A 24,443-nucleotide genomic window follows, 5' to 3' on the forward strand; every position below is an offset into this window, starting at 1 on the left:
AACGCAGTGGGACAGTTGTAAAGGAGTCAAGCCCACTCGTCCCCACCAGATACCGAGGTGGAATCCCTCATAAGGACACAGGCAAGGCGTCCCCCTACCAGGAGGACCCTCTACTTTTCAAGGGGAGAATCCTCCAGAAGCCTAACTGACGAGGTCAGAAGTAAGGAACCTGAGGCAAGGTGGACTGCAAGTGTGTTCGACAAATTGGCGAGCCAACAATCACTAACTCCTACACATGGACAAGCCGACCTGAAACGTCCGTTGGAATAAGCAGAACCCGAACTTAGCGCACTTAAAAAATGAATCGCCGACCTAGAGGCTAAAAACAAAGGTGTCACTGAAGATTACCAAACCAAACGACATTTCCCCTTCACTGAGGATGTCCTCATGGAACCACTGCCTGAAAAATTGAAAATCCCCCAGATCGTTGCATACGAAGGGGATGGTGATCCCCTCAGCCACCTTGACAAATACACCTCATGGATAGAACTACAGGGGGTAAGCAATGCAATCATGTGTCGAGCATTCCCCCTGACTCTAGGAGACAAAGCTCAAAGATGGTTTAGAAGACTGCACGAGAGGTCGGTAAAGAATTGGAATGATTTAGCCACAACGTTCTTGGCGCAGTTCATGGGCTCCAAGGCCGGAACCACGCCAAAAGAACGACTAGTGAGCATCAAGCAAGGAAGAAGCGAATCCCTCAAAAGCTATCTGAGCAGGTTCAACAAAAAATCCATGGAAGTGGAAAAAATATTTGACGATGCGGCACTCATGACCGTACTAGCATGATTGAGGCCCAGAACACAATTCTGGTGGTCAGTACACGAAGACGGTCCAAGGACTTATTATGAGTTCCTTAATCGAGCTGAGAAATACTTAAGTGCTGAAGAAGCGACCTCTGACCAAGAGGAGGAGACCTCCGAACCCGACCTCAACAACACAGTAAAGGAGGAAAAACCAAGTCGCAGTCCCTAGCCCGAAAGAAAGAAGGACAGGAGAGAAAGAGAATGTTTTAGGGCTCAGCCATACAAATTTTGAGAATACCACCCACTCAAAGCCTCTTTGGAAGAGGTATTCACACAAGCCAATGCGAAAGAGGCATTTCGTAGACCCATGATCCTAAAGGACAGACAGGCAGGACAACATCAGGGACAATACTGCCGGTATCACAAGATGGTAGGCAATGACACTGATAACTGTCGGGACTTAAAAGAGGAAGTTGAGTCCCTAATTCGAAGAGGCCGGTTACAGAAGTTTGTTACCAGGCCAAAAGAAGCAGATCGACCTACGACGCAGTAGCCGCTGCTGTAGGGGCCTCCCCCCAACCGTAATCCACCCTCACATGCTGAAATCAAGATGATAGTTGGAGGAAATCAGTATGTTGAGGGATCCAGAAGGGCGAGATGAAGACAAGCCCGAAGTGCCAGAACCATGCCGAACTACTAGATCCAATCCCCAGGGTTGGTATGACCCTGAATGGTTCTAGTTTACGGAAGAAGATTCTGAAAGAATCCTTAAGGACCAGAGTGACGCCCTAGTGGTTACAATAGCTGTTACTAGAGTAAAAGTCCACCGAACTTTGGTAGACAATGGAAGCTCAGTCAACATACTGTACTCACGAACTTTGAGGCAGTTGGAAATATCAGAATGGTATCTCCAACTGTATCCAAAGAAACTACAAGGATTCTCGAGGACCCTATTGAAGCTCGAGGTCAGATCATCCTTATCGTGGAGCTGGGTGAAGCTCCTAGCCAAAGAAGGATCCTAGCAGATTTTGTGGTGGTCGATTTGCCATCCAATTATAATGCAATATTGGGACAACCCATTTTACACGAACTGAAAGCTGCTCTCAATTTACCATTATTACATGAAATTTTCCACTCCTTATGGGATATGAATTATCCGAGGGGATCAAGCTACTGCGAGGGCCTGCAATGTCGACCTGCCAAGGCCACAATCAACATGCTAAGAGGCAGGACGAACATGCAACTCGGGGAGGCCAGATTGAAAAGACCAGCCGTTGCGGATCTCTCGGAGATCGGCATAACTGAGAAGAACCTCAAAAAAGCCACAGATGAGCAACTGTCCTTTGAGGAGAAGGAGGCGGACCCACACCCTTACCCCGGAGTTCTGGTTATCTCGTTGCCTGTGGCCGGGGTAACCATCCCCAAAGTCTTGGTGGATACAGGAAGCGCTCTGAACATCCTATTAAATAATACCCTTAAATGGATGGGTATCCCTGCTAACTTCCTTCGACCATACTCGAATATGGTCCGAGGATTAAGCGGAGCCTTGACCTCTGCCAAAGGATCAGTCAAACTCAAAGTTGAGTCAGGATCAGCACCTCGACAGGTAAAGACAAACTTCGAGTTCGTGGTATTCGACACTCCCTCCCCTTATGATGCTGTGATGGGACAGCTTCTACTATTCAGCCTGAAAGCAGCAGTTTCCCTATATCACTGTTCAATCAAATTCCCCGCACCCCATGGTGTGGATGAAGTCAAAGGGAACAGGGAGCTCGCCGAAAGATGTCAGTGGAAAGCCTGTACCAATAATCAATGCAACCTCTCGGCAGTGCATATGGCGAACATATGGAATGTGAACATAAGTATTCGAGGTCGGATCCTTACAAAGAGAAGTAGGCAGTGGATGCCTGGGTCCAAATTGGGAAGGCCCCTATCTGGTGATGGAGGTCTCGCTAAAGGAGGCATATAAACTGGAAAATTTTGGAGGTAGACCCTTACCCCATCCTTGGAATGCCAAACACCTCAAGCAGTTCTATCGATAAACGGGAAAGTCCATAAAACCCGCTTGTAATGCCAATCACATCAATTAAAAAAAAAGACTTCCTGTTTTCGAACATTTTATTCAACATTCTGTCATAATATTACAAAGCTCTGCTCCCTACGCAGGCTGATCTAAGGCTGTATGTGTTACTCTTAGTAGACATTCCTCCTAAGGAATCTTACAAAATCCTACTTCCTATACAGGCCGATCTAAGGCTGTACGTGTTACCCTTTGTGGAAATTTCTCTTAAGGAATCCTACAAAGCCCTGCTCCCTACACAGGCCGATTTAAGGTCGTAAGTGCTGCGACCCTTAATGGACATTCCTCCTAAGGAATTTTACAAAGCCCTGCTCCCTACGCAGGTCGATCTAAGGTCGTAAATGCTGCGACCCTTAGTGGACATTCTTCCTAAGGGATCTTACAAAGCCCTGCTCCCTATGCAGGCCGATCTAAGGCTGTACGTGTTACCCTCAGTGGACATTCCTCCTAAGGAATCTTACAAAGTCCTGCTCCCTACGCAGGCCGATCTAAGGCAGTACGTGTTATCCTTAGTAGACATTCCTCCTAAGGAATCTTACAAAGTCCTGCTCCTTACGCAGGCAGATCTATGATTATTCTACAAAAATTCTTCCTAAGGAATTCTACGAAATTACGCAGGCCAAGCTAAGGTCATACACGCTACGATACCTAGTGAGAATTCTTCCTTAGAAATTCTTAAAGATCATTTCCTATATGCAATTCCAGCTAAGGTCGTATGTGCTACGACACTTAGTCAAAATATCCCATTAGGAAGGTAAATTTAACTAAAGTTTGTGAGGTATTGTCGCATATAAACGAGATCGTTGCTAAAGAAATCATGCTAAAACATAAACAGTCATCCATTCCAAACAAAATGTCATGAAACATCGAAATGAAGTTCGCAAATGAGTCAAAACATATTACAAAATACCAAATATCTTCAAAACAACAACCTCCTAGGGGTCTTGGAGGACTGGGTGTTACCCTCAACATCCTGGTCAGCAGGAGATATCCGAACTCCAGCAGCTTCGGACAATTTGCGCAGCTCCTCCCTCTGCTCGCCCAGTGCTTCGTCCAGAAAGGTAACATCGAACTCCGACCTCTCCCACGTGCTTTATCAACTCTTCCAAGGCCACTACATATGCATCTTGGGCTAAGGAGTCAAACTCTGGAGATTCTCTCCAAGCCTCCATAGCTATGACACATTTAGCCTCAGCTTCTTCAGCTCTCTTCATTGCGTCCTTTGACCTCGTATGAGCTTCCTCCATCTTCTCGATAGCCTCAAACGTATGAGAACGCCCCTCAGAAACCTGGGCCCTCAGCTCGTCCGCACATGCCCTCTCCTCTTCGGCTCTCTTCTTCTCCATCCCGACCCTCTTGTTGGCCCTCTCACCCCAAATCTTTAAAGTAGCAACCTCGTCCTAGAGATTCTGCTCAAAGGTCAGCACAACATTCAGCTCCTCACCCATTTTTTGAAGCTGAACTCTGTAATCCTCCTCCTTGGCAGCAAATTTCACTCTGAACTCTGTAATCCTCCTCCTTGGCAGCAAATTTCACTTTCTCCTCATTCATACTCTCATATAATTTTACAGTCTGATCCTTGGCTTTGAGTAGCTTGTCGAATTCGGCTTTTACCTGAGAAGGTCAAAAAATAAATACAATTAAAACACGATAAGTAACAAAATCTTTGAAACACAAGCATTACTGAGGACAAGTACCTTGTCCGCCACCGACATTATGTACAAGATGGAGCGATGACCATGAAGTTGAGCAATGACAATAGCCTCTCCAACAGGCATCTCCCCCAAGAAGTTCTGTTCCTTTTCTCCCCAACTCCTTGTGAGAAGGTTGGCGGATTCACGCAAATGTGAAGGAAAGGCCGCGGTAGTCTCCCTCGACGGAGAAGGAGCACATAGAAAATCCAGAAATATCTCTAGCAGATGGCCCAGCAAACTCTCCAAGCTCGATCGCTGCAAGTCTGGACACCGATCTTGCGACCTGACTGAGCTGGTGGAGTCAGTAGCTGGGGCACTCGAAGGAGTTGAGGACGACAATGTAATTGCCGATATTTCGAACACCGGAATCATGAGCACGGTAGTTGGGACCACCGGCGACGGAGTAACCTCCTCGACTGACCTAGGAGGAGAAGCAACTAGAGTAAAAGCTGCCTAAGGAAGAAGGTCGCCGGGTGTCTCAGATCGATTCCTCTTAAGTGGCTGGGAATCCCCCTCAGTCCCTTCTGAATGACTCTCCACAGCTGGAACCTCTGTCCTTTTCCCCTTAGCCGTAGCTGCTGCCTTATCCACTTTGTAGCCTAGCATCTCGGAGTGACGTGCTGAAATGGGAAGAAAGATATAATATCATTATCATATGTATTAATAATAATAACAAAGGCTTAACCTTCACCTGAGCTGGACGGAACCGAGGTAGACACTCTCGGAGCAGATGGACTAGACGCCCGCACTTGTACCAAACCAGCCCGAAAGAAGTTTGAATCTGAGATCACAAACTTACAAGACCTCTGCATCTGTGGCAACTTCCTTATCACCTCAGCTCTCTTTTGTATATCTCTTGTCAAATATTCCTTTTTATATTCTGCCAAAAAGGACAAGGGTCAATATCGCATCGGTGCAGACCTCATCAAAGAAGCAAATTTATAATCACTAACAAAATGAATGGTAGAGCCCAGGGACCACATCCTCTCTGTCCACCTTCGAAGGATGGAATTGCCATTCTCTGGACACATAGAAAAACTTCTCTTTCCATTTTTTGATTAAGGACGGAGTATCTAAGACTAACGAGCCCCCAGTTCTCGACCTAACGCTGGTATACCACAAGCTGGAGTTCTTCCCATCCTCCTTGAAAGTCAAAAGGGAGTTGAACTGTTGGACGCTCAGTTCAGGATTTCCCGATTTATCCCAGAGAATGAGGGTGGCGATCAGTGTTCGCCATCCGTTCGGGCATAACTGAGTAGGAGCTATGCCCCAGAAAGAAAGGAACTTACGGACTATTTTAGGGAATGGAAGCCTAAGTCCGACTTGAAGAATGGCTGAGTTAAGAGCGATGCATCATTCCAGGGAAACGTCAACTCGGTTAGACGGTTCTGGCATTATCATGATCACCGAACTCGAAATGGCATACTTATCTCTCCAGCATATCACCCATAACAACGGATTTATAAACTAGCCCCCACTCACCTGAGTTATTCCCCTGACTGAACTCGCGAGATTCAGCCCTTTCTTCCCTCGAATCCTCACTCCCCGACCTCATACTCACAGGATGTCCTAAGTCCAATGGATTAACTACGAAAAGAGGGACTGGGGTCAAGACTTCCTGACAGCTGGACGAAGAACTAGGAGAGGGTGGGACAGATTCTTCTTGGTGATTTCCCCAGGAATGCACTCTAGATTCGTCCGAGCTCATGCAGAGGAAAATAAAGCTTGAACAGAAGAATGTGTGGAAGAAATAGAGGAATACCTGAGAACTGAAGGTTGTCGACCTCACTCGTGAAAACATAATACGAATTGAAGAAATTTCCCAAAAGCTTTGAAAGAGAAGATTCGCTCAAAGTGAAACAGTGAAAAGAGGAATGAAAAGGAATTTAAGGGAAAAGAAACTCAAGAGACACGATCTGAACCGCTCATCCAAAAATAGAGGGAAAGATCAAACGGTAGCACGACACTTGGCATAAGTAATAATTACATTTCTTGGAAAAAGAACCAGTCAAGTCAGAATGTCAGCTCCCCCTTACGGAAAAACTAACCTGGGGGTAACCGTTGACATTCGAACTCCGACTTAATAAAAACAGTTCACTAACCCCACCTCAGTTAAATGTAAGTTCGGCCCATACTCCCAGGTCGGACAAACCCACCGTTATCTCAGAAAAACATCATGATTACCCTTTGTCACATCACCTTATCAATCAGATACACTTGCCACAGGTGACATCATTGCCACTTGGAACAACCAATTCCAAGTCCTCGAACTCTAGCCCCTTGCAGGTCATCATTACTTGGAAAACACATTGACACATGACCACTAGCCTCATCGACCAATCACAAAGAATTCGATGACCCGAGTTCCGAGCTCAGCACTGTTGTTGATTTGACTGATTTGATGTAATTTCGGCTGAAACTATGTATAAATAGTTGAATAGGACTATTGTAAAAGGCATGTGATTTTCATACAACAACTCAACGCATAATTACAGTCTCTAAACATATGTTGTGGTCTTTTTTTCAATAATAAATTGCCATTTTTTTTCTTAAAGTTGGCTTAATGCCTTGCTAATTTTGACGTCAACATTATCTATTGTGCCATTCAGTTTAACACTACTTACCACACCTACATTTCTCCCACAATACACTAATCCACATTTCTAACTATATTTATATTTCCCTAAACTCTACCCTAAAATCACCAGGGATTTTATATTTTATTCTCTCTCTCTCTCGATTTAATTCTATATTTCCCTTGTTTTCTGCTTCTCAAGTGGCAGATACAGCTGCAGGTTCACTCACTGATAAGATCAAAATGTATTCAATACTAGAAAAGTTTCAACTTCACTTGGTCATGTTGGCCTTGCAATTCGGTTATGCTGGTTTCCATGCGGTGTCAAGAGCTGCTCTTAACATGGGCATTAGCAAGATTGTGTTTCCAGTTTATAGGAACATTCTTGCCTTGCTTCTCCTCTCGCCCTTTGCTTATTTTCTAGAAAAGTACGTCTTTATATAATTGTTTTACCAGTTATACTTGAATTTTTTCTAATGTCCGGATTAGATGGATGGATTTTAGTTTTATAAGAAAATACGCACATATGTGTGTAATTTCTCTTTAATATGTCCTGACCATGCATTTCTTTCTTCGTTTGATACTCAGGAAAGAGAGGCCACCTCTTACTCGGTCATTCGCCTCAATTCTTCCTCCTCGCAATCGTTGGGTATGCTCGTGAAAAATACTAAGACCTTGTTAGATATACAATATTGAATACTATAATAAATAGGTTTTCTTGAATATTGTTCTGTCCGATTCACCTAGCATGATGTCATAATTTTTAAAATTATTGTAATGAAGAAGCTATCACCATGAAAAATGACAGGATTACTGCAAATCAAGGATTCTACTTGTTGGGAGTGGACACAGAGGGCCTCAACATATAGGGGCCTCAGAAAAAAAAAGAAAAAAAAATCAAAGTCCAAAAATACTATGTTTTTTGACAAAATTTATGGAATCCTTGCGTTAAATATTTGCTTGAAGATGTAGTAGTGCAAATAAAAGAAAGGTTGTCCCACAACCCAGTAATGACAATTTTTTTTTTTTATTTGGTGTAATTATTCAAGGTTTTTTTTACTTTGTAGATTTGATTGCTTATTTAAATTTTTTATTTCTTTTTAATGTAGAAAATTTTAGGTAATAAATGGTAGTCACTACTCACATGCCTCACGGGTTTTCAGAAGGCTATAGTTCTATTTCTTAAATGCGAAATTTGATTCTTGAACAAATCAAATAGTGAGTGAGTGTCATCAGTTTAATGTTCTTTATCACGAGAAATTGTGTTTGAATTGACCATCATTGATGCTAACGAAAAAATTCACATATACATCCATACAAGATTTTAATTCACATCTTACTATGTCATGATAATATTAACTAAAAATAATAGATTGATGGTTAAATATGTTTAAAATACTAGCTCCTAAAATTAAATCCCAAACTAGAATTTGTAACTGATATAAATTTAAATTGTCTCATTCTAGTCCTTCCGTAAACAGAATTTAGTTCAAAAAATAAGAAGTATGATGGACGTACACATTCATTGCATGCTAATCCAAATACAGAAAATATTACTACGTTGAAAACACAAATGCTAAACCATAAACCATATTAATCTTATAAAGCGATCGATACACATATTGTTTGACGAAATATTGTCAAGATTTTTACTATATCACTAGGTATGTTTCAATATAATTTAGGGATTTTGGATGTGGAATATGAAAGGACGCTAATTTAGGGATTTTGTTCTTTAATTTGACATAATAAGGGCGTGTTTGTTGAAGTAATCTTAGCTAGGTAATGAATAGCTGATTATTTGTTTACTTTTTCACATTCCTTTTTACTATATAAAAATAGTATGTATGGTTAAAAAATATTGAAATCACAAATATTTATTAAAAAGTAGGTGTGTGGCATAATTTTCTTTTGACGTTAAAGAGATTACTAAACTGGTAAAATTTTTTATTTAGGGGCCTCATAATATTTCATTGCTTTGGGTCTCAAAATTTTTAGGGCCGGCCCTGATTAGACAACACATCACCAACTTTTGCTTCTGGAATACAAAATTCTGTGCTAGCCATTACATTTGTCATGGCTGCAATACTAAGGCAAGCTATTTAAGACTATATTATACAAGATTATATGCACCAATTGTTACATTCTGTAAGTATTTGTAGATGGTAGAGATCATCACAAGGCTTCAGTATTTTAATTAAAGTCGATTTTGACCAAGTGTCCATCAAGAGTACGTTGGGTATGGGTAAATAATACCATTATTTTCCGAGGTAAATGGCTTTGGAACAAAACTCATGACAAAGATTTCTCGAGAGTGTGATTTTGGCCAAAATTCGACCAGTTAGAGGCTAAATGAGCACTTTTCATTTACTCGAGAATACAATCTCATTACACTTTTACTACCTAGGGTATTTTTTCTATGCGTTAGGTCCAAAGACAATTTTTATCATTTGGTGTTATTGAATACTTTGAGAGATTCTCGATTTTATTGAAACAAGTCTTCAGTCTCTAGGTTATTTATTGTTTTACACCTTTTCTATATCGTAATTGATTTTTTTCTTGATCAGAAGGTCTAACACGGATACAATTTTTATAAATAGGTGGCGGCAAAACTTGAATCCAAAATAAAATTGATCCAATTCTAATGTTTTGTCTTGATCCTATTCAGGATTGAAAAGGTAAAACTGGATTGAAAAGATGGTATCTCAAAAGTTGTTGGGACACTCTTTTGTGTCGCGGGAGCTTCTGTAATTACTCTATACAAAGGTACAACTAAAATCAACAGAGAAATTGATTTCTCAGATATACTCATTTAAATATTTTCTTCAATATGTCCCTTCACATATAGACTTTATTTACTTTTTCGATCAAAAATTCAACACACGACCAATTTTCATATATACAAAGAATTGCACCAATGTTCCGTAACTTAGGAAACGCTGATGGCAAGAGCTAGACACTGGGGTGCATTTTCTTGATTGGCCATTTCCTGTCGTGGTCCGCATGGCTCGTGCTGCAGACCCCAATACTCAAGAAATAACCTGCAAGGCCCTCATTTACTTCTTATCAATGTTTCTTTGGAGTTATACAGTTTCTTGTTATTGGTGTTTTTATGGAGAGAGACCTTCAGGCTTGGCTTGTTCGCTCTGGAGGCGAGCTCTTTAGTGTTTTCTATGCAGTAAGTTAACATTTTTTTTTTTTGGCCCCATTTTCTAGTAGTGATCGGATATAATGGTCTCAAAGAAAAATAAACCACTTAAAATGTCGTTCCTGGCGCCGTCCTTCTATTATTATGGTCTAGACATGTACAGGTATTATATTTGGTACGTAGGAAAAGATAGCAATGGACAATCTTAAAGAGAGAAACATGTTTGTTCATTATATTGTCCAAATCAGTCAATATTGCATACCAAATATGAACTTACAATACGTCTGGTAGAATTGGTATATTATACAAATGAGTCATAGAGGGTATTGCTTGTGCATTAGATCGAATAAGTTAGACAGGACATAGAAAGAGGGATCTTAGCAATATAAACGAGGTAACTAATAGCAACATTAAAAAAATTGTCAACTGTGTCCAGTGTAACAAGATAACAGTGGATAAAGAAAGAAATATGTATAAAACTTGTATTTTGTCATGTTCGAGTCAAGCTGAGCAAACTTCGCACTGAAGTAGTGCAAAAACACTCTGGGGCTAAAATTGGAGTAATGCAATTTATAATCAGCGACTGCATTAGTCATCTTATATAAGAGCTTATTATTTGAGACATAAATTTCCTGTAATTTTGCTGCCTAAAATAACAAGTCAAAGGTTCAAATAAAGCTGTCACATAATATGACTAAAATAGATGCAAATAGCACTATTCCTAAAATTCGGTCAAGTTAATGTTATATCAGACGATTGGTCTATGTTTCCTTTCCTATCCTGTTTTCGAAATCTTATAATGATATATCGCAACATAAATGTGCAGCAGTAAGTAGTTGGGTATATGCAGAATATATTTAAACATGACAGGAAAGCTATTGAAATGTATGGTCGAAAAACGTAATTTGTTAAAAAGCGAGAAACATTGTTTATTTAAATTTAGAATTCAACATAATAAGCAGGAACAAGAATTGAACTTACGACCTTTATTGCCAACAGCTATGCTACAAGTTTAAAAGAACACTTTTAAAAATATATAAATGAAATTTAATTTTTAACATGAACATGAAGGGAATAGTGGCATCAGGGATTGCATTTGCTGTACAAATATGGTGCATTGATAGGGGCAGCCCGGTTTTCGTTGCGGTGTATCAGCCGGTTCAAACACTTGTAGTCGTCATTATGGCCTCTGCAGCACTGGGAGAGGAATTCTACTTGGAAGGGTATGATATACTCCGTCTTTTTATCTAATTTTACTGTTAAGATAAGTAACTTTCTTACTTTTAAGAACATCTTAAAAAAAAAATTTTTTTTAAACCCGGAAAAAAAAAAAAAAAAAAGTAAGCTTAATCTCTCCCTTTTTTTTTTGATAAAATAAGTAACTTTAACGTATAGGAGCAAGTCTATTTAAACCTGAAGAGAAAAAGAAAAGTAGTATTTAAAAGTAACATTTCAGCAATTTTTAGTAAAGTTACTCTTTCTATTAATTTTTAGTTAAAAAAAAATTAATCTTTACTTAGTATTTATTTGGCAATTTTATATATCATTTACAAAGAAGAATAATAGTGAATTTTAAGAAAATTATAAATAATAAATAATGAATTTGGTTTAAATCATTTATAAATTGATTGCCACGCGAAGGCTACTTTTAATGAAATTACATTTACTTTTTTAGAATTTTCCAAATATAGAATACTATATCCAAAGGTCCTAACCTAGTTATCCACTAAACCTACTAGGGCTACACAAAAAAATCACGAAATCGTAAACTGAACCGAAACCGTTGAGTTGAAATTGTTGGTTTGGGTTCACGTGGACCCGTAATTTTTTTCCATCAAACTGAACCAAACCGTTTCAAAATGATTTGGTTTAGATTTCAATTTTCAAAAATCGTACAAAATCGAACCAAACCATTATAAATTTTTTAATTAAAACATTATTTTTATTAACTTAAAAGTTTTACGATTTTCACTTTTTAGGAAAAAAAAATACCAATTTAGAATACAAATTATGATCAGCCTCTTGAAATAATCATAGAAAGTAAATTAAGTTCATCATTATTGACCTATGATTTAACAAGTTCACAACACGTGTCCTCACACGATATCTAAACTAAACTAAAATAATTCCAAAATCATATGAAATGGAAAAAAAAAATCTAAATCATAATTCAACAAAACTACGTCAGCAAATCCCGTCCAAAGTTTCAGAAACCCTAATATAAACTCTTATTTTTCTAACATTTGACGCTTGTCTGTCATTGCTGAACGAATCACCAGTCGCCTTTACCTGTTAGTCTGTTAATTTCTACCCGAATCACCTCTTTCTCTCTTCTATTTTTGTAAGTCTCAAATTCTCATTCAATCCATTTTTTCGTTGTTCTTTCTTTATTTATTGTTTCTGAACTTATTATACACTTATGAATTGTGGTTTTGATAGAAAAATAATTGTTTGCGTGCCTAGATGATTAATGAACATGTTTGTGGTTTGGAAAAAAGAAAGACGAATCGTATTGATTGTGTGAAAATATTAAAATTCCTTAACTAGTACTATCGCCTTTTACTTTCATAAAGTAATTAGATAATGAAATTCGCCAATTTCCAATAAGTCGAAACTATATCAATCACATATAAACATATCATGTTCAATCCTTACTTAACATTTCACTAATAAGATGAAATGAGTTTTAACCAAATTATAATAGCAGAATATAACTCTACATTTACCAACCACTATATGACAATATAAATGTCCAACAAGAAAATGTAAATAAAAATGAAGAAATATATATTTGTTCTATTAATATCTTTTAGCAACAAAGTTCGGAAATAATTTACTCGTCGGTTTCATGGTAAATATGAATGTAATTTAACATTTAACATTATTAGTTCTCGTTTAAACTTATATGTTAACTTATGTCAAATATATTATTATAATATCGATAGATAAATCGCTGATTAAAATCGAACCAAACCGCAAATTATGGTTTGGTTCGAAAAATAAAATAGTTTGGTTTGATTCGGAAAAATTTCAAACCGCTTAAAATAATTTGAGTTGAAAATATAGCATAAACCATCCAAACCGAACCGCGTTCATCCCTAAAACCTACCACAAAGAAATTGGAAAATTCGAATCAAATTCAATAATAGATTAGCCATCTACTTCTTTGAGTCTCTACAGTGCCATCCATAATTTTTTCTTCTTCACACCATGTTCTTTAGCGCTCACCATCGCCATCCCCAGATAGGAGAGTATTTTTCTTCGCCATTCAACAATAGCCATCTGCACTCTTTAGCTGCTCACAGTTTGCACTCTATCGTCCCCAACAATCGTCGCTCGCTGTATCCATTTTTTTGTTGAGTTTGAGTATAGAATGAATCCCAGTATATTTACAGTATATTACCTTATTCCCGTTCTCGTTTGCCATTGCTGCAATATGTATCATTTTTATTTTTGTTTTATTGAGTTTGAGTATCTGATGAAATGTGGTTCTTATTCTTGAGTTTAAATTGATAATATTGTGATAATTTTAGTACCTATTTATTTATTGTCATACTTATTTTCTTACATAATGTTATATGTTAAATGTGGTTATTTCTAGAACTTAATGAGTTTCTTACTTAGTTTGTTAGTTTTACTGTTTTTGAGCATCACTTGTTGAGAATATAATTGTTCCTTGTCGCATTTTGCAAGAATATGTGTGAAGAGTAGTAGGGTAGGATTTGTTGTTGCATGAAAATTATCAAATTACAAGTCTAATGGAGAACTAATTTTTTTTTTAATTGAGTTTTTAAATGTCTCAATTTATGTTCATAAGCTTGTTGTGTTTATAGGTGTGAAGAATGGGTCAATTACTTCATTGTGTTAAAGTAGATCAATCTGCTGTTGCAGTGAAGTAAACATTAAAAATGACTTGTAATATCATAATTTATTCATCTTGGCTAGTCTCTTGATGAGTCTTGGCTTGCTCGTCCACTACTAGTCTCAGAGGTAGATCCAGACTTTAGTTTTGTGGGGTCAAAAATTAAAATATAATTTTTTTAAAAACAACATAATACTAACAACTTTGCTATTTGTACATTCGGGGTTGTCAACCCGAGGGTGTCAATCCCTGATGCACAAATTGTAAAATTCTAATACTAATGAAAATAAGTTAATACATATTTTGATACTTTGAACACGATATAATTACATCATTATCAATAATATTAAACATATTTTGCTATTTGTATAGTTTTGTTTCTCGTTTCATTTACAAATACTGAGCTGACAATGATTAAATCAAATTGAATGTAGAAAGTATATGAATTGAAATAAAATCCAAGTTTAATCCAAGAAGTAAATAAAATTCAAATAGAAAACAAATGTAATTCGAAACTAATTCAGATTACATTCAATTTATAACAATCCTAAAGATTTTTACGTCATATTTCATGTAAAATTTCTTAACAAAATAATATAAATTATATTGAAATATTTATCGTAAAAAAATAATAAACGCCAATGAAATAATTAAATTTTTATAAAAGAAAAGACGAGTTAGATGTCTTTTTTGAAACGTACGTTTGACGTATATTTGACTATTTTCGATATTTATTTGAGCCATTCGATATGACAATGATATAGTTTTCTAAATGGGCTTCTACATGATATAGACGATTTATGGATTTCAATAGTATACGATCACAAACGAATTTTGAAATTTAGCATATTATCGAAATTCTCGAAATACTAGTTTCGAACAGCCTACTTTGACGCATTGTAACTTTTATTATGGTTGACCATTTAGCACGTCATCATTGAGCAAAACATTAGGCCATATGTACTTCGAAATGATATTAAAAATGTAATATTTTGACTTCATTTGACATTCCATAATGAGTGCATCAAACTAGGTCGTAAAGGGATTAAAACAACTACTTTGAAAAAAAAAAAGGCTAAAATTCGTAAGGTCATTTCACCCCATGTGGGTCTGTCCCTGACTAGTCCAGTGTGTGAAGGGTTCCAGGTTCTTTGGTTCGAATTTTACCTCACCTTTGGTAATTTCAAACTTGCCATTGCCCCCTCTTTTATTTTTGCAGGTTGTATGTATTTTTGTACATATAATGTATTGGTGATTTTTTTCTACATGGCGTATTAAATTCAAATTGCCTATTTAAATTTTGAATTTATACATTTTTTGGGTAACTGCAAATTGGTCAAGAATATTGTAGGCTGCTGACTTTTTCCCTTTTTGGCTTATTTCTGAGATTTTGAAAGTTTGAGGTTTTTGAATTTTTTCCCATTATGGGATGCCACTTTCCACTGCCTCTTGCAGTTTCTTTCTTCCAGCAACAATGGGGAAGAAGATAACAAGCCAGCAAAGTAGGCAAAAGATGAAACCTGAAGTGCTAGGTAAGAAAATCGCTGGTGACCCCACTATGGCAGACTTAACCTCAACTGGAGTTGTTCAAAAACTTAGCAATTTGTTAAAGAAATGGGCTACCTCACTATTTCTTTATTGGGCCTTATTACTTAAACTGTCGGAGGCCCAGTTCTTTGACAATGTCGCATTTTTGGAAAAACGTTTTCTCAAGCCTCTTAATGGAAGAGTGCGTGCCGTACACGTGGCACACACTCAACCATTGGATGAGATTAGTTTTGAAACCGTGTTTTTCATTTACTTCACCTGACCCTTGGCCTTTCTTCTGGCTTGGCTTTTACACTGGTTTTCTAGAATACTCTTTTCGCTCTCTCTCTCTCTCTCTGTGCGAGGGTTTTGTTACCTCGTGATCTTTTTTCTCTGAAAATGAATCAAATCTTTGTGATGTATTTTCTTCTTCTGTTAGAAAGGAAAGTAGTAATGATCTGAGTGATCATTTGAGAGGAATTTTGTAATAAGAAAAGAGGCTAGATAGATCGGTATTTCTTCGAGCATTTGTGCGATTTCTTTGTGAAACTTAATGAATCTTGAGCATACTCTTGAACAAGGCTCAACGGGTGATTAGGTTCTTCTGGACTGAACATCCGGGCTCCTTTGGAGCAAAAACTTATCTGGTGTTCTTTATTTACTATTTTTTATTTTCTGCATTTTTTATTCGTAAACCTTCAAGAAAATACAAGTTTATTGTATCTCTAGGACCAACAAGTGGTATCAGAGCCACTTTTTTGAAAAAAAGCTTTCTATTTATTTGAAAAGTTTCTTCATTGATCTGCAAGATCTAAAGGCTTTTGTATTTTTGAAAATCTATTTTTTGTAAACTTTTAGATCTTGCAAGATCCGGCAGTGAACTATTACTTCTTGAGTTTTTTATTTCAATATCTCCTATTTTTGGGTACTGACTCATTTGATCTGCTGTTTTTCCTGCATATTTGGTGCAACTCGTACTGAGTTTGGCAAGTTGAGTTGACTCAACCTGAGTACATACCGAGTCTCTGACACACTGCTGAGTTCATACTGAGTCACAATAACTCGAAGGGTTCCTATGCATGGTTTGACTTTCTGATTCAATTACTGTTACTTTCTAGTTGATGTTTTATTCTGAAATCAACATTTTCAGAATCTGGTATTTTCTTTAAACCTCACTCACGTTATGTTACTATAATCCTAAATAAATTGGAACCAGTCATTAAGGTAAGTAATCTACCATTACTTTCCTTCGTCCAGATCCCTTAAGAGGATCCCGGAATCTGAGGGAGTAGTGGAATTAATGATTACCACCTCTTACTCTGTTAAATACTGCACATTATATGTGTCATCACTTACTGGTCTCTGCATAAATCCTGCATATTAAACTCTCATATATATATATATATATGATTGCATTCCTGATAATCAAATTCTTCCTGTTAAATCTTGAAATTTGAGACTGCAATACTCTGTGTGCTGCACTATTTTTTAATTTTGAAAATATTTTGTCAATATGTCAACTTCTCAAAAATTTGATGTTGAAACTTGAAATGGTACTGGAGACTTTAGTCTCTGGAGCCAGAAAATGAGAGCTCTGTTGGTTCAACAGAGATGTGCAGGTGCCCTTGATGGCACCTAAGCCGCTGAAATTAGTGCCTATAGGAGACAAGAGTTAACTGAGATTGCTTGGAGTACCGTCTTTCTGCACTTATCTGATAATATAATTAGAAAGGTAGGTAAAAGTACTACTGCTGAGACATTATGGACAAAATTAGAAAGTCTATACTTAACCAAAACTATGCCTAATAAATGCTACCTCCTAAGACAGTTTTATAACTTTAGGTTTGACCCCTCCAGCAGTCTAGAAGATAATATTGATAAATATACAAAATTAACTCAAGATTTAGCCAATTGTGATGAAGAGCTTTCTGATCAACAACAAGTTGTTGGTCTGTTAAATTCTCCAAGTGAGAAATATAGGGATCTTAGGAATGCTTTAGAATATGGGAGAGAGGACCTTACCGTTGACATCATAATCACTGCTATAAGAAACAAAGACCTAGAGTTACAAATTGATTCAAATCATTCCAAGGGTGGTGAGGGTCTGCATATTAAAGAAAAAACCCTTCGTGGTAAGAAGCCAAATCAGTGCAATTTTATTTCCTCTCAGAAAGGAAAATATGTGAATCAGAAATTTAAAGACAAAAATAAGAATCAAGCCAGGAAGTGCTATTACTGTGGAAAGACAAGACACCTTATAAAAGATTGCTTTAAGAAAATCTCTGATTTAAAGGGAAATAATAATACTGATGGCTCTGCAGCAATTGCTTGCAACCATGACCCTGACATTCAAGGTGTTGTCCTTATCACTACAACCAGAAGGGATCCAAAAGAATGGGTCCTTGATTCTGACTGTACCTTCCACATGTGCCCTATTAAAGATTGGTTATGTGAATTTGTTGAACTTGATGGGGGAAATATCCAAATGGGGAATGACATGAGTTGTCAAATAAAGGGTATTGAAAAGTTGAAATTAATGTTCAGAAATAACTCTATTCTTGAGTTAACCAATACTAGATATGTCCCTCAACTCAAAAGAAACTTAATCTCCTCAGGAGAACTTGATAACAACTATAACATTGTGATACATAAGGGTATTCTCAGCCTAAACCTAAGTAATAAAAATATAATCTCCTCTTCTAAGATAAATGGGATTCAAACCATTTGGGCTGAACCTTTAGTAGGTCACAGTGCCACAGCCTTAAACTCTACCTTAACAAAATTCTTAATTTGGCATAGAAGGTTTGGCCACATTTCTGAAAAAAGGCTAATCTCTTTGAATAAACTTGGATGTTTTGGAAATGATAACATCAATAAGTTGGATTTTTGTGAAGACTGCATAATTGGAAAACAAACTAAAATACCTTTTAAAACTGGTCTTCACAAATCTACCTCCATCTTAGACTGCTTACATGTTGACCTTTGGGGACCAGCCACTGTAAATACTCTAAGTGGATTTAGGTTTTATCTACTAATTGTAGATGATTTTTCAAGAAAAATATGGACATTCCTTCTAAAACAAAAGTTTGACACTTTTCAAAATTTCAAACATTGGAAACTAATGATTGAAAATCAGACAAATAAGAAAATCAAAGTACTAAGAATAGATAATGGACTTGAGTTTTGTAATTCTAAATTTAATTCTTTTTGTAAAGAATTTGAAATTTTGAGACACAGAACTGTGACTTACACTCCTCAGCAAAATGGCGTGGCTGAGAGGATGAATAGGACTCTATTGAAAACAGTTAGGTATATGTTTCACAATTCTAGTCTTCCAAGACTGTTTTGGGGTGAAGCTTTAAAAACTGCAACTTATTTAATAAATAGAAGTCCATCTAGTGCTATTGATTTCAATATTCCTGAAAAATTGTGGTCAGGAACAATGCCAGACTATAGTAAACTTAAAGTTTTTGGTTGTGCAGCATATTCTCATCAGAATGAAGGAAAATTAGAACCTATATCATTAAAATGTGTTTTTCTAGGATATGGGGAAGAGACAAAAGGTTATAGGCTGTGGGTTAAAGAACAAAATGGTTACAAGGTTATAGTTAGCAGAAGTGTTATCTTCAATGAAGACATATTTCCCTGTAATAGTTCCACAACCTCAAAAACCTGTATTAATGAGGGAAGCTGTTGTGGAAAATCAATCTGAAACCATTGAAGATCAAAATGATTTGATTGAGGTGGAGTCTACTCAATCAAATAATGACTTAAATCAAAATAATTCTGGATCTGAGACTGAATTTATAAACCCACCACTTGCTGATTATCAACTCACTGGAGACAGAGAAAGAAGGAATATAATACCTTCAACTAGATTTAGAAATGATGACTTTGTTACTTTATTTTCTGTTTTCGACTCCTTAAATTTTGAACCCAACAGTTTTGAAGAAGCAATAAATTGTCTTGATTCTAAGCTTTGGAAGAAAGCCATGAATAAAGAAATGGATTTTCTAATAAAAAATAAAACATGGGTTCTAGTCAACAGACCTAAAGATAAAAAGGTAGTTGACTGCAAATGGATTTTTAGAATTAAAAAATGAGACTCTAAAACAGAAAATAGAAGATATAAGGCAAGATTAGTGGCAAAAGGTTTCACACAAAAGGAAGGAGAAGACTTTAATGAGATTTTTTTACCAGTTGCCACATACACTTCAATCAGAATTTTATTGGCTTTAACTACCCATTTTGATTGGGAACTGGAACAACTTGATGTCAAAACAGCTTCCCTTTATGGTGACCTTGATGAAATTATATACATGAATCAACCTGAGGATTATGAAGTTGAATCTAAGACAGGAAAGGTTTGTTTGCTGAAAAAATCTCTTTATGGACTAAAACAGGCCCCCAAACAGTGGTAAATAAAATTCAACTCTTATGTTTAGACCCTGGGCTTTGAAAAAAGCAACTATGACTCCTGTTTGTTTTTCAAAAGGTCAGGTGGACCCGAATCCATTTATCTATTATTGTATGTGGATGATTTGTTACTTGCTTGTCATGATAAATCTGAAATTGAATCTGTTAAGACAAAGTTAAAGTCTGAATTTGAAATGAAAGACCTAGGTCCAGCTAGTAGAATTCTTGGCATGGAAATTGTAAGAGATAGGTCTAGCTGCACTCTTATTCTAAAACAGTATGCTTATATAAAGAAAATACTTGAAAAATTTTCTGTGACTGAATGCAAGCCTATATCATTGCCTATTGCTAATCATTTTAAACTCTCTAGTGATCAATCACCTAAATTATATCATGAATTAAAAAGAATGGAGAATGTACCTTATGCTAATGCTGTAGGATCCATCATGTATCTCATGATTTGTACCAGACCTGACCTAGCTCATGGAATTAGTATTTTAAGTAGGTTTATGCCAAATCTCGGGGAAACACACTGGTTAGCAATAAAGTGGATGTTTAGGTACTTGAAAGGTTCAATTGACCTAGGATTAAAGTTTAGAAGAACTAATGAAGGTGCAATCTTAAAGGGTTATACTGATTCAGACTTTGTTGGTGATCTAGATAGGAGAAGATCAACGTCCTCTTACATTTTTACTTTGTGTAATAGTTGCATTAGTTGGAAATCTCAACTGCAAAAATTGGTTGCATTGTCCTTAACAGAGGCTGAGTACATTGCTGCATGTGATGTTGTGAAAGAAAGCATTTGGTTAAGAGGATTGTTAAATGAAATTGGTTTTGTTAATGAATCTGTTAGTATTCATATTGATAATCAAAGTGCTATTCATTTAAGTAAAAACCCAGTTTATCATGACAGAACAAAGCATGTTGACATAAAATTTCATTTTGTAAGAAATATGGTTGAACAGGGTTTGATCAGTCATGTTAAAATCCCTACAGAATTTAATCTTTCTGATTTAGGAACAAAAAATCTGACACTAAGTAAATTTACAAATTGTTTGAAAATTCTGAACATCAACTGAAAGACTAATCAAGTGACATTTAGAAGTTCATTTGTTGAAAACCAAACTAACTTTAATTTTTTCTTTTTTACAGGTTCTTAGAGCTAATGAAGTCAAGTTAAGCTTGAATCCACTAGTTGAAACCAAGAAATAGTTCAGTAAGGTGGAGATTGTTAAAGAAATAGGTTGCCTCACTATTTCTTTATTGGGCCTTATTACTTAAACTGTCGGAGGCCTAGTCCTTTGATAATGTCGCGTTTTTGGAAAAACGTTTTCTCACGCCTCTTAATGGAAGAGTGTGTGCCGTACACGTGGCACACACTCAACCATTGGATGAAATTAGTTTTGAAACCGTGTTTTTCATTTACTTCACTTGACCCTTGGCCTTTTGTCTGGCTTGGCTTTTACACTGGTTTTCTAGAATACTCTTTTCGCTCTCTCTTTCTGTGTACGAGGGTTTTGTTTCTTCGTGACCTTTTCTCTCTGAAAATGAATCAAATCTTTGTGATGTATTTTCTTCTTCTGTTAGAAAGGAAAGTAGTAATGATCCGAGTGATCATTTGAGAGGAATTTTGTAATAAGAAAAGAGGCTAATTAGATTGAATAAATCTCTTATTTCTTCGAACATTTGTTCGATTTCTTTGTGAAACTTAGTGAATCTTGAGCATACTCTTGAACGAGGCTCAAAGGGTGATTAGGTTCTTCTGGACTGAACATCTAGGCTCCTTTGGAGCAAAAACATATCTGGTGTTCTTTATTTACTGTTTTTAATTTTCTGCATTTTTGATTCGTAAACATTCAAGAAAATACAAGTTTATTGTATCTCTAGGACCAACAAGATTCTCTGTACCTTTCATCCAAGAATGATGGTCAAGCTTCTACTTTGTTTTGGGAGGAGTTATGCACTAACTCACCAAGTGTCACCAAGTGTTTCCCGAACACTTGGCGCTGAAGACACAGCCTTACAACAGTCGGTTGATGAACCTCAAGTCCTCGAAAACAATAATTTTAAAGATCAAAAGTCCATTCCAACGAATGCTCGTTGGGTCCATCTATTTAAGGATAATAGGTAGGATGACGAAGGCATGAGACTTGAAACCATTGATGATCCACAAGTTGTGGTTCTTGAGAATGATGATGTACATGGCGTTGAAGATGCTTGGGATTTCAGTGTGGTCGGGTGTGTTGCGGGACTCTTTTCTGGCAAAATAGCATTTTTATAGCTTTGTGACTCGTGGAAGATAAATTATAAATACTCAGTTCATGCTAGTGAGTAGCTAATTTTTTACGTTCGAAAACATTAAAGATAGCCTAAATGTGCTTGAGAAGGGGGGCGTACTTTATCTTCGATAGGCCTGTAATGTTAAAGATTATTCCCTAATTTTTTGAGTTTGATGAAAAGGAAATCCGCTCCTTACCAATTTGGATAACCTTCCTTGGGTTAACACTTGGATTTTGGAAGCCGAAAGCTCTTAGTAAGATCGTGTCCAAGGTGGGTAAACCGATTTCTACCGACAAGCTTACTTTAACCAGGGACAGGATCTCATATGCAAGAGTTTTAGTTGAAGTGGATATATCTAAGGAGCTTTTTCCGATCAGTCCAAATGATGTTGTCGAATGGGAAAATGAGAGAACAGGAAATTCATTTTGATCACATTCCAAAATATTGCAATACTTGTAGAATGTTTGGGCATACAATGCAGGGATGTAAACTTAACAAATAGTCGACAGTCAACAGTGGAGTCGACATAGGCAGTAAATAGGCTCATGCTAACGAATAGCCCACGTCCAACAAGGTGGCTAACGCAGGCAACAAACATGCCATAGCCAAAAAAGGGCAGAATACCCAGTTGCAACAAGCAATCCAACATGGGCAAAAAACTGTTGATACATAGGCAGGCTCAGTTGATCGAAAGGAGTTGTAGCAAGAGAAGCAGGCTTCGAATAAGAAAGATACTACTTTCGTTGAAGTGGCCAAGAAGAAAAAAGGGACAAATTCAACTAAGTCAGGAGCAGATTCTAAGCTTCCTAACTCTGCACATGGGATTGTAGATTTTGTAGGTCCTACTTTGAAGGCACCAACCAATGATAAGCTTAAAGGTAAGCATGTTAATCAACCAGCTAAATCAACTAAGATGGATAAAAAAAGGCTGATTGCCCTCTTAGTGCCATCATGAATGTTGCTACATGGAATATAAGGGGCATGAACCGGCCCCTCAAACAAAATGGGGTTCAACACTCGATGAAACAACATAGTATTGATGTTATGGCCATTTTGGAAGCAAAGCTTGGGCAGTCAAAACTATTACTGGTCATGAGGAACATATTCAACGGGTTTTTGCAAGTGAACATGTGAAATCTACTCCAAGGCAGAGATGAAATCATCCACAAACTCAGAGAGAAAATCAGATGAAATAAATTTGTCTACTTTCTTATTGAAGAATGAATGAGTGGTGTCTATATCCACCCATATGTACAATAACCAAATCAACAACTTGAGTTCTTGTATAGATGACCGCTCAGCAGTTCTAACAACTCTAACAAAACTCATGCTAATTACATAAATATCATTGCAAGTGTCACTCAATTTGAACAACTCCTGCTCAAGATGGCTGGTGGATGTTTAGGATAACCATCTTGGTTAATAGCATCCAAAATCTGGATCCTCCTAAGGCCTTTGTCAATAAGTTTGCTAGTTGGTTTTGTGTGACCAAATGCATGGTCTTTATGTCACTAGATTGCACCCTTTCCCTTACTAGATGGCAATCTAATTCTATGTGTTTTGTCCTTTCATGGAAGACTAGATTACTGGCTATATGGATTGTTGCCTAATTATCAGAAAATCGAAGAACAACCTTAGGGTGATCTACTCCCAGAACTGTCAGCATTTTCTTAAGCTAAATTATCTTACAAATTGCTACATCCATGGCTCTATATTCTGCCTCAACTGATGACCATGATAGGGACATATAAGAAGTGAGTGGAATCTGGACTAAAATAACCAAGAAAAGCAAGAAATGTAGAATCATGAAATGGAAATAGATTTTCATGGAAAATAACATCTTTAGATACAAAGGTGGCATTAGTGTGAAGATTATACAACTTATACCCCTTCCGAGCAAGTGGATATCCAATGAAAATATAGGAGACAGCACGAGGATCAAATTTTGATCTATGCCTTTTAAGGGTAAAAGCATAGCGCAGAGAGCCAAACACTCTCAAATGAGAACATGTAGGTTTTGCTGAAAATAGGATCTCATATGGGGATTTATTGATAGGGATGACCTAGGTATGTGATTGATAGGATATGTGGATGTAAGAATGCATTCTCCCCAAC

General features: G+C 37.0%; 1 protein-coding gene and 1 pseudogene across 1 annotated transcript; both read left to right on the forward strand.

Annotated features, from left to right (window-relative positions):
- Positions 1-513: 513 nt before the first annotated feature.
- Positions 514-1,299, forward strand: LOC111400308. The gene is made up of 3 exons (XM_023027725.1): positions 514-719; positions 801-967; positions 1,058-1,299. The coding sequence occupies exons 1-3, from the start codon at positions 514-516 to the stop codon at positions 1,297-1,299; spliced, it is 615 nt and encodes a 204-aa protein (XP_022883493.1).
- Positions 1,300-7,338: 6,039 nt separating this feature from the next.
- Positions 7,339-11,494, forward strand: LOC111400309 (annotated as a pseudogene).
- Positions 11,495-24,443: the final 12,949 nt, after the last annotated feature.

Source organism: Olea europaea, chromosome 10 (assembly GCF_002742605.1).
Source record: "Olea europaea var. sylvestris chromosome 10, O_europaea_v1, whole genome shotgun sequence".
NCBI classification, from domain to species: Eukaryota; Viridiplantae; Streptophyta; class Magnoliopsida; order Lamiales; family Oleaceae; genus Olea; species Olea europaea.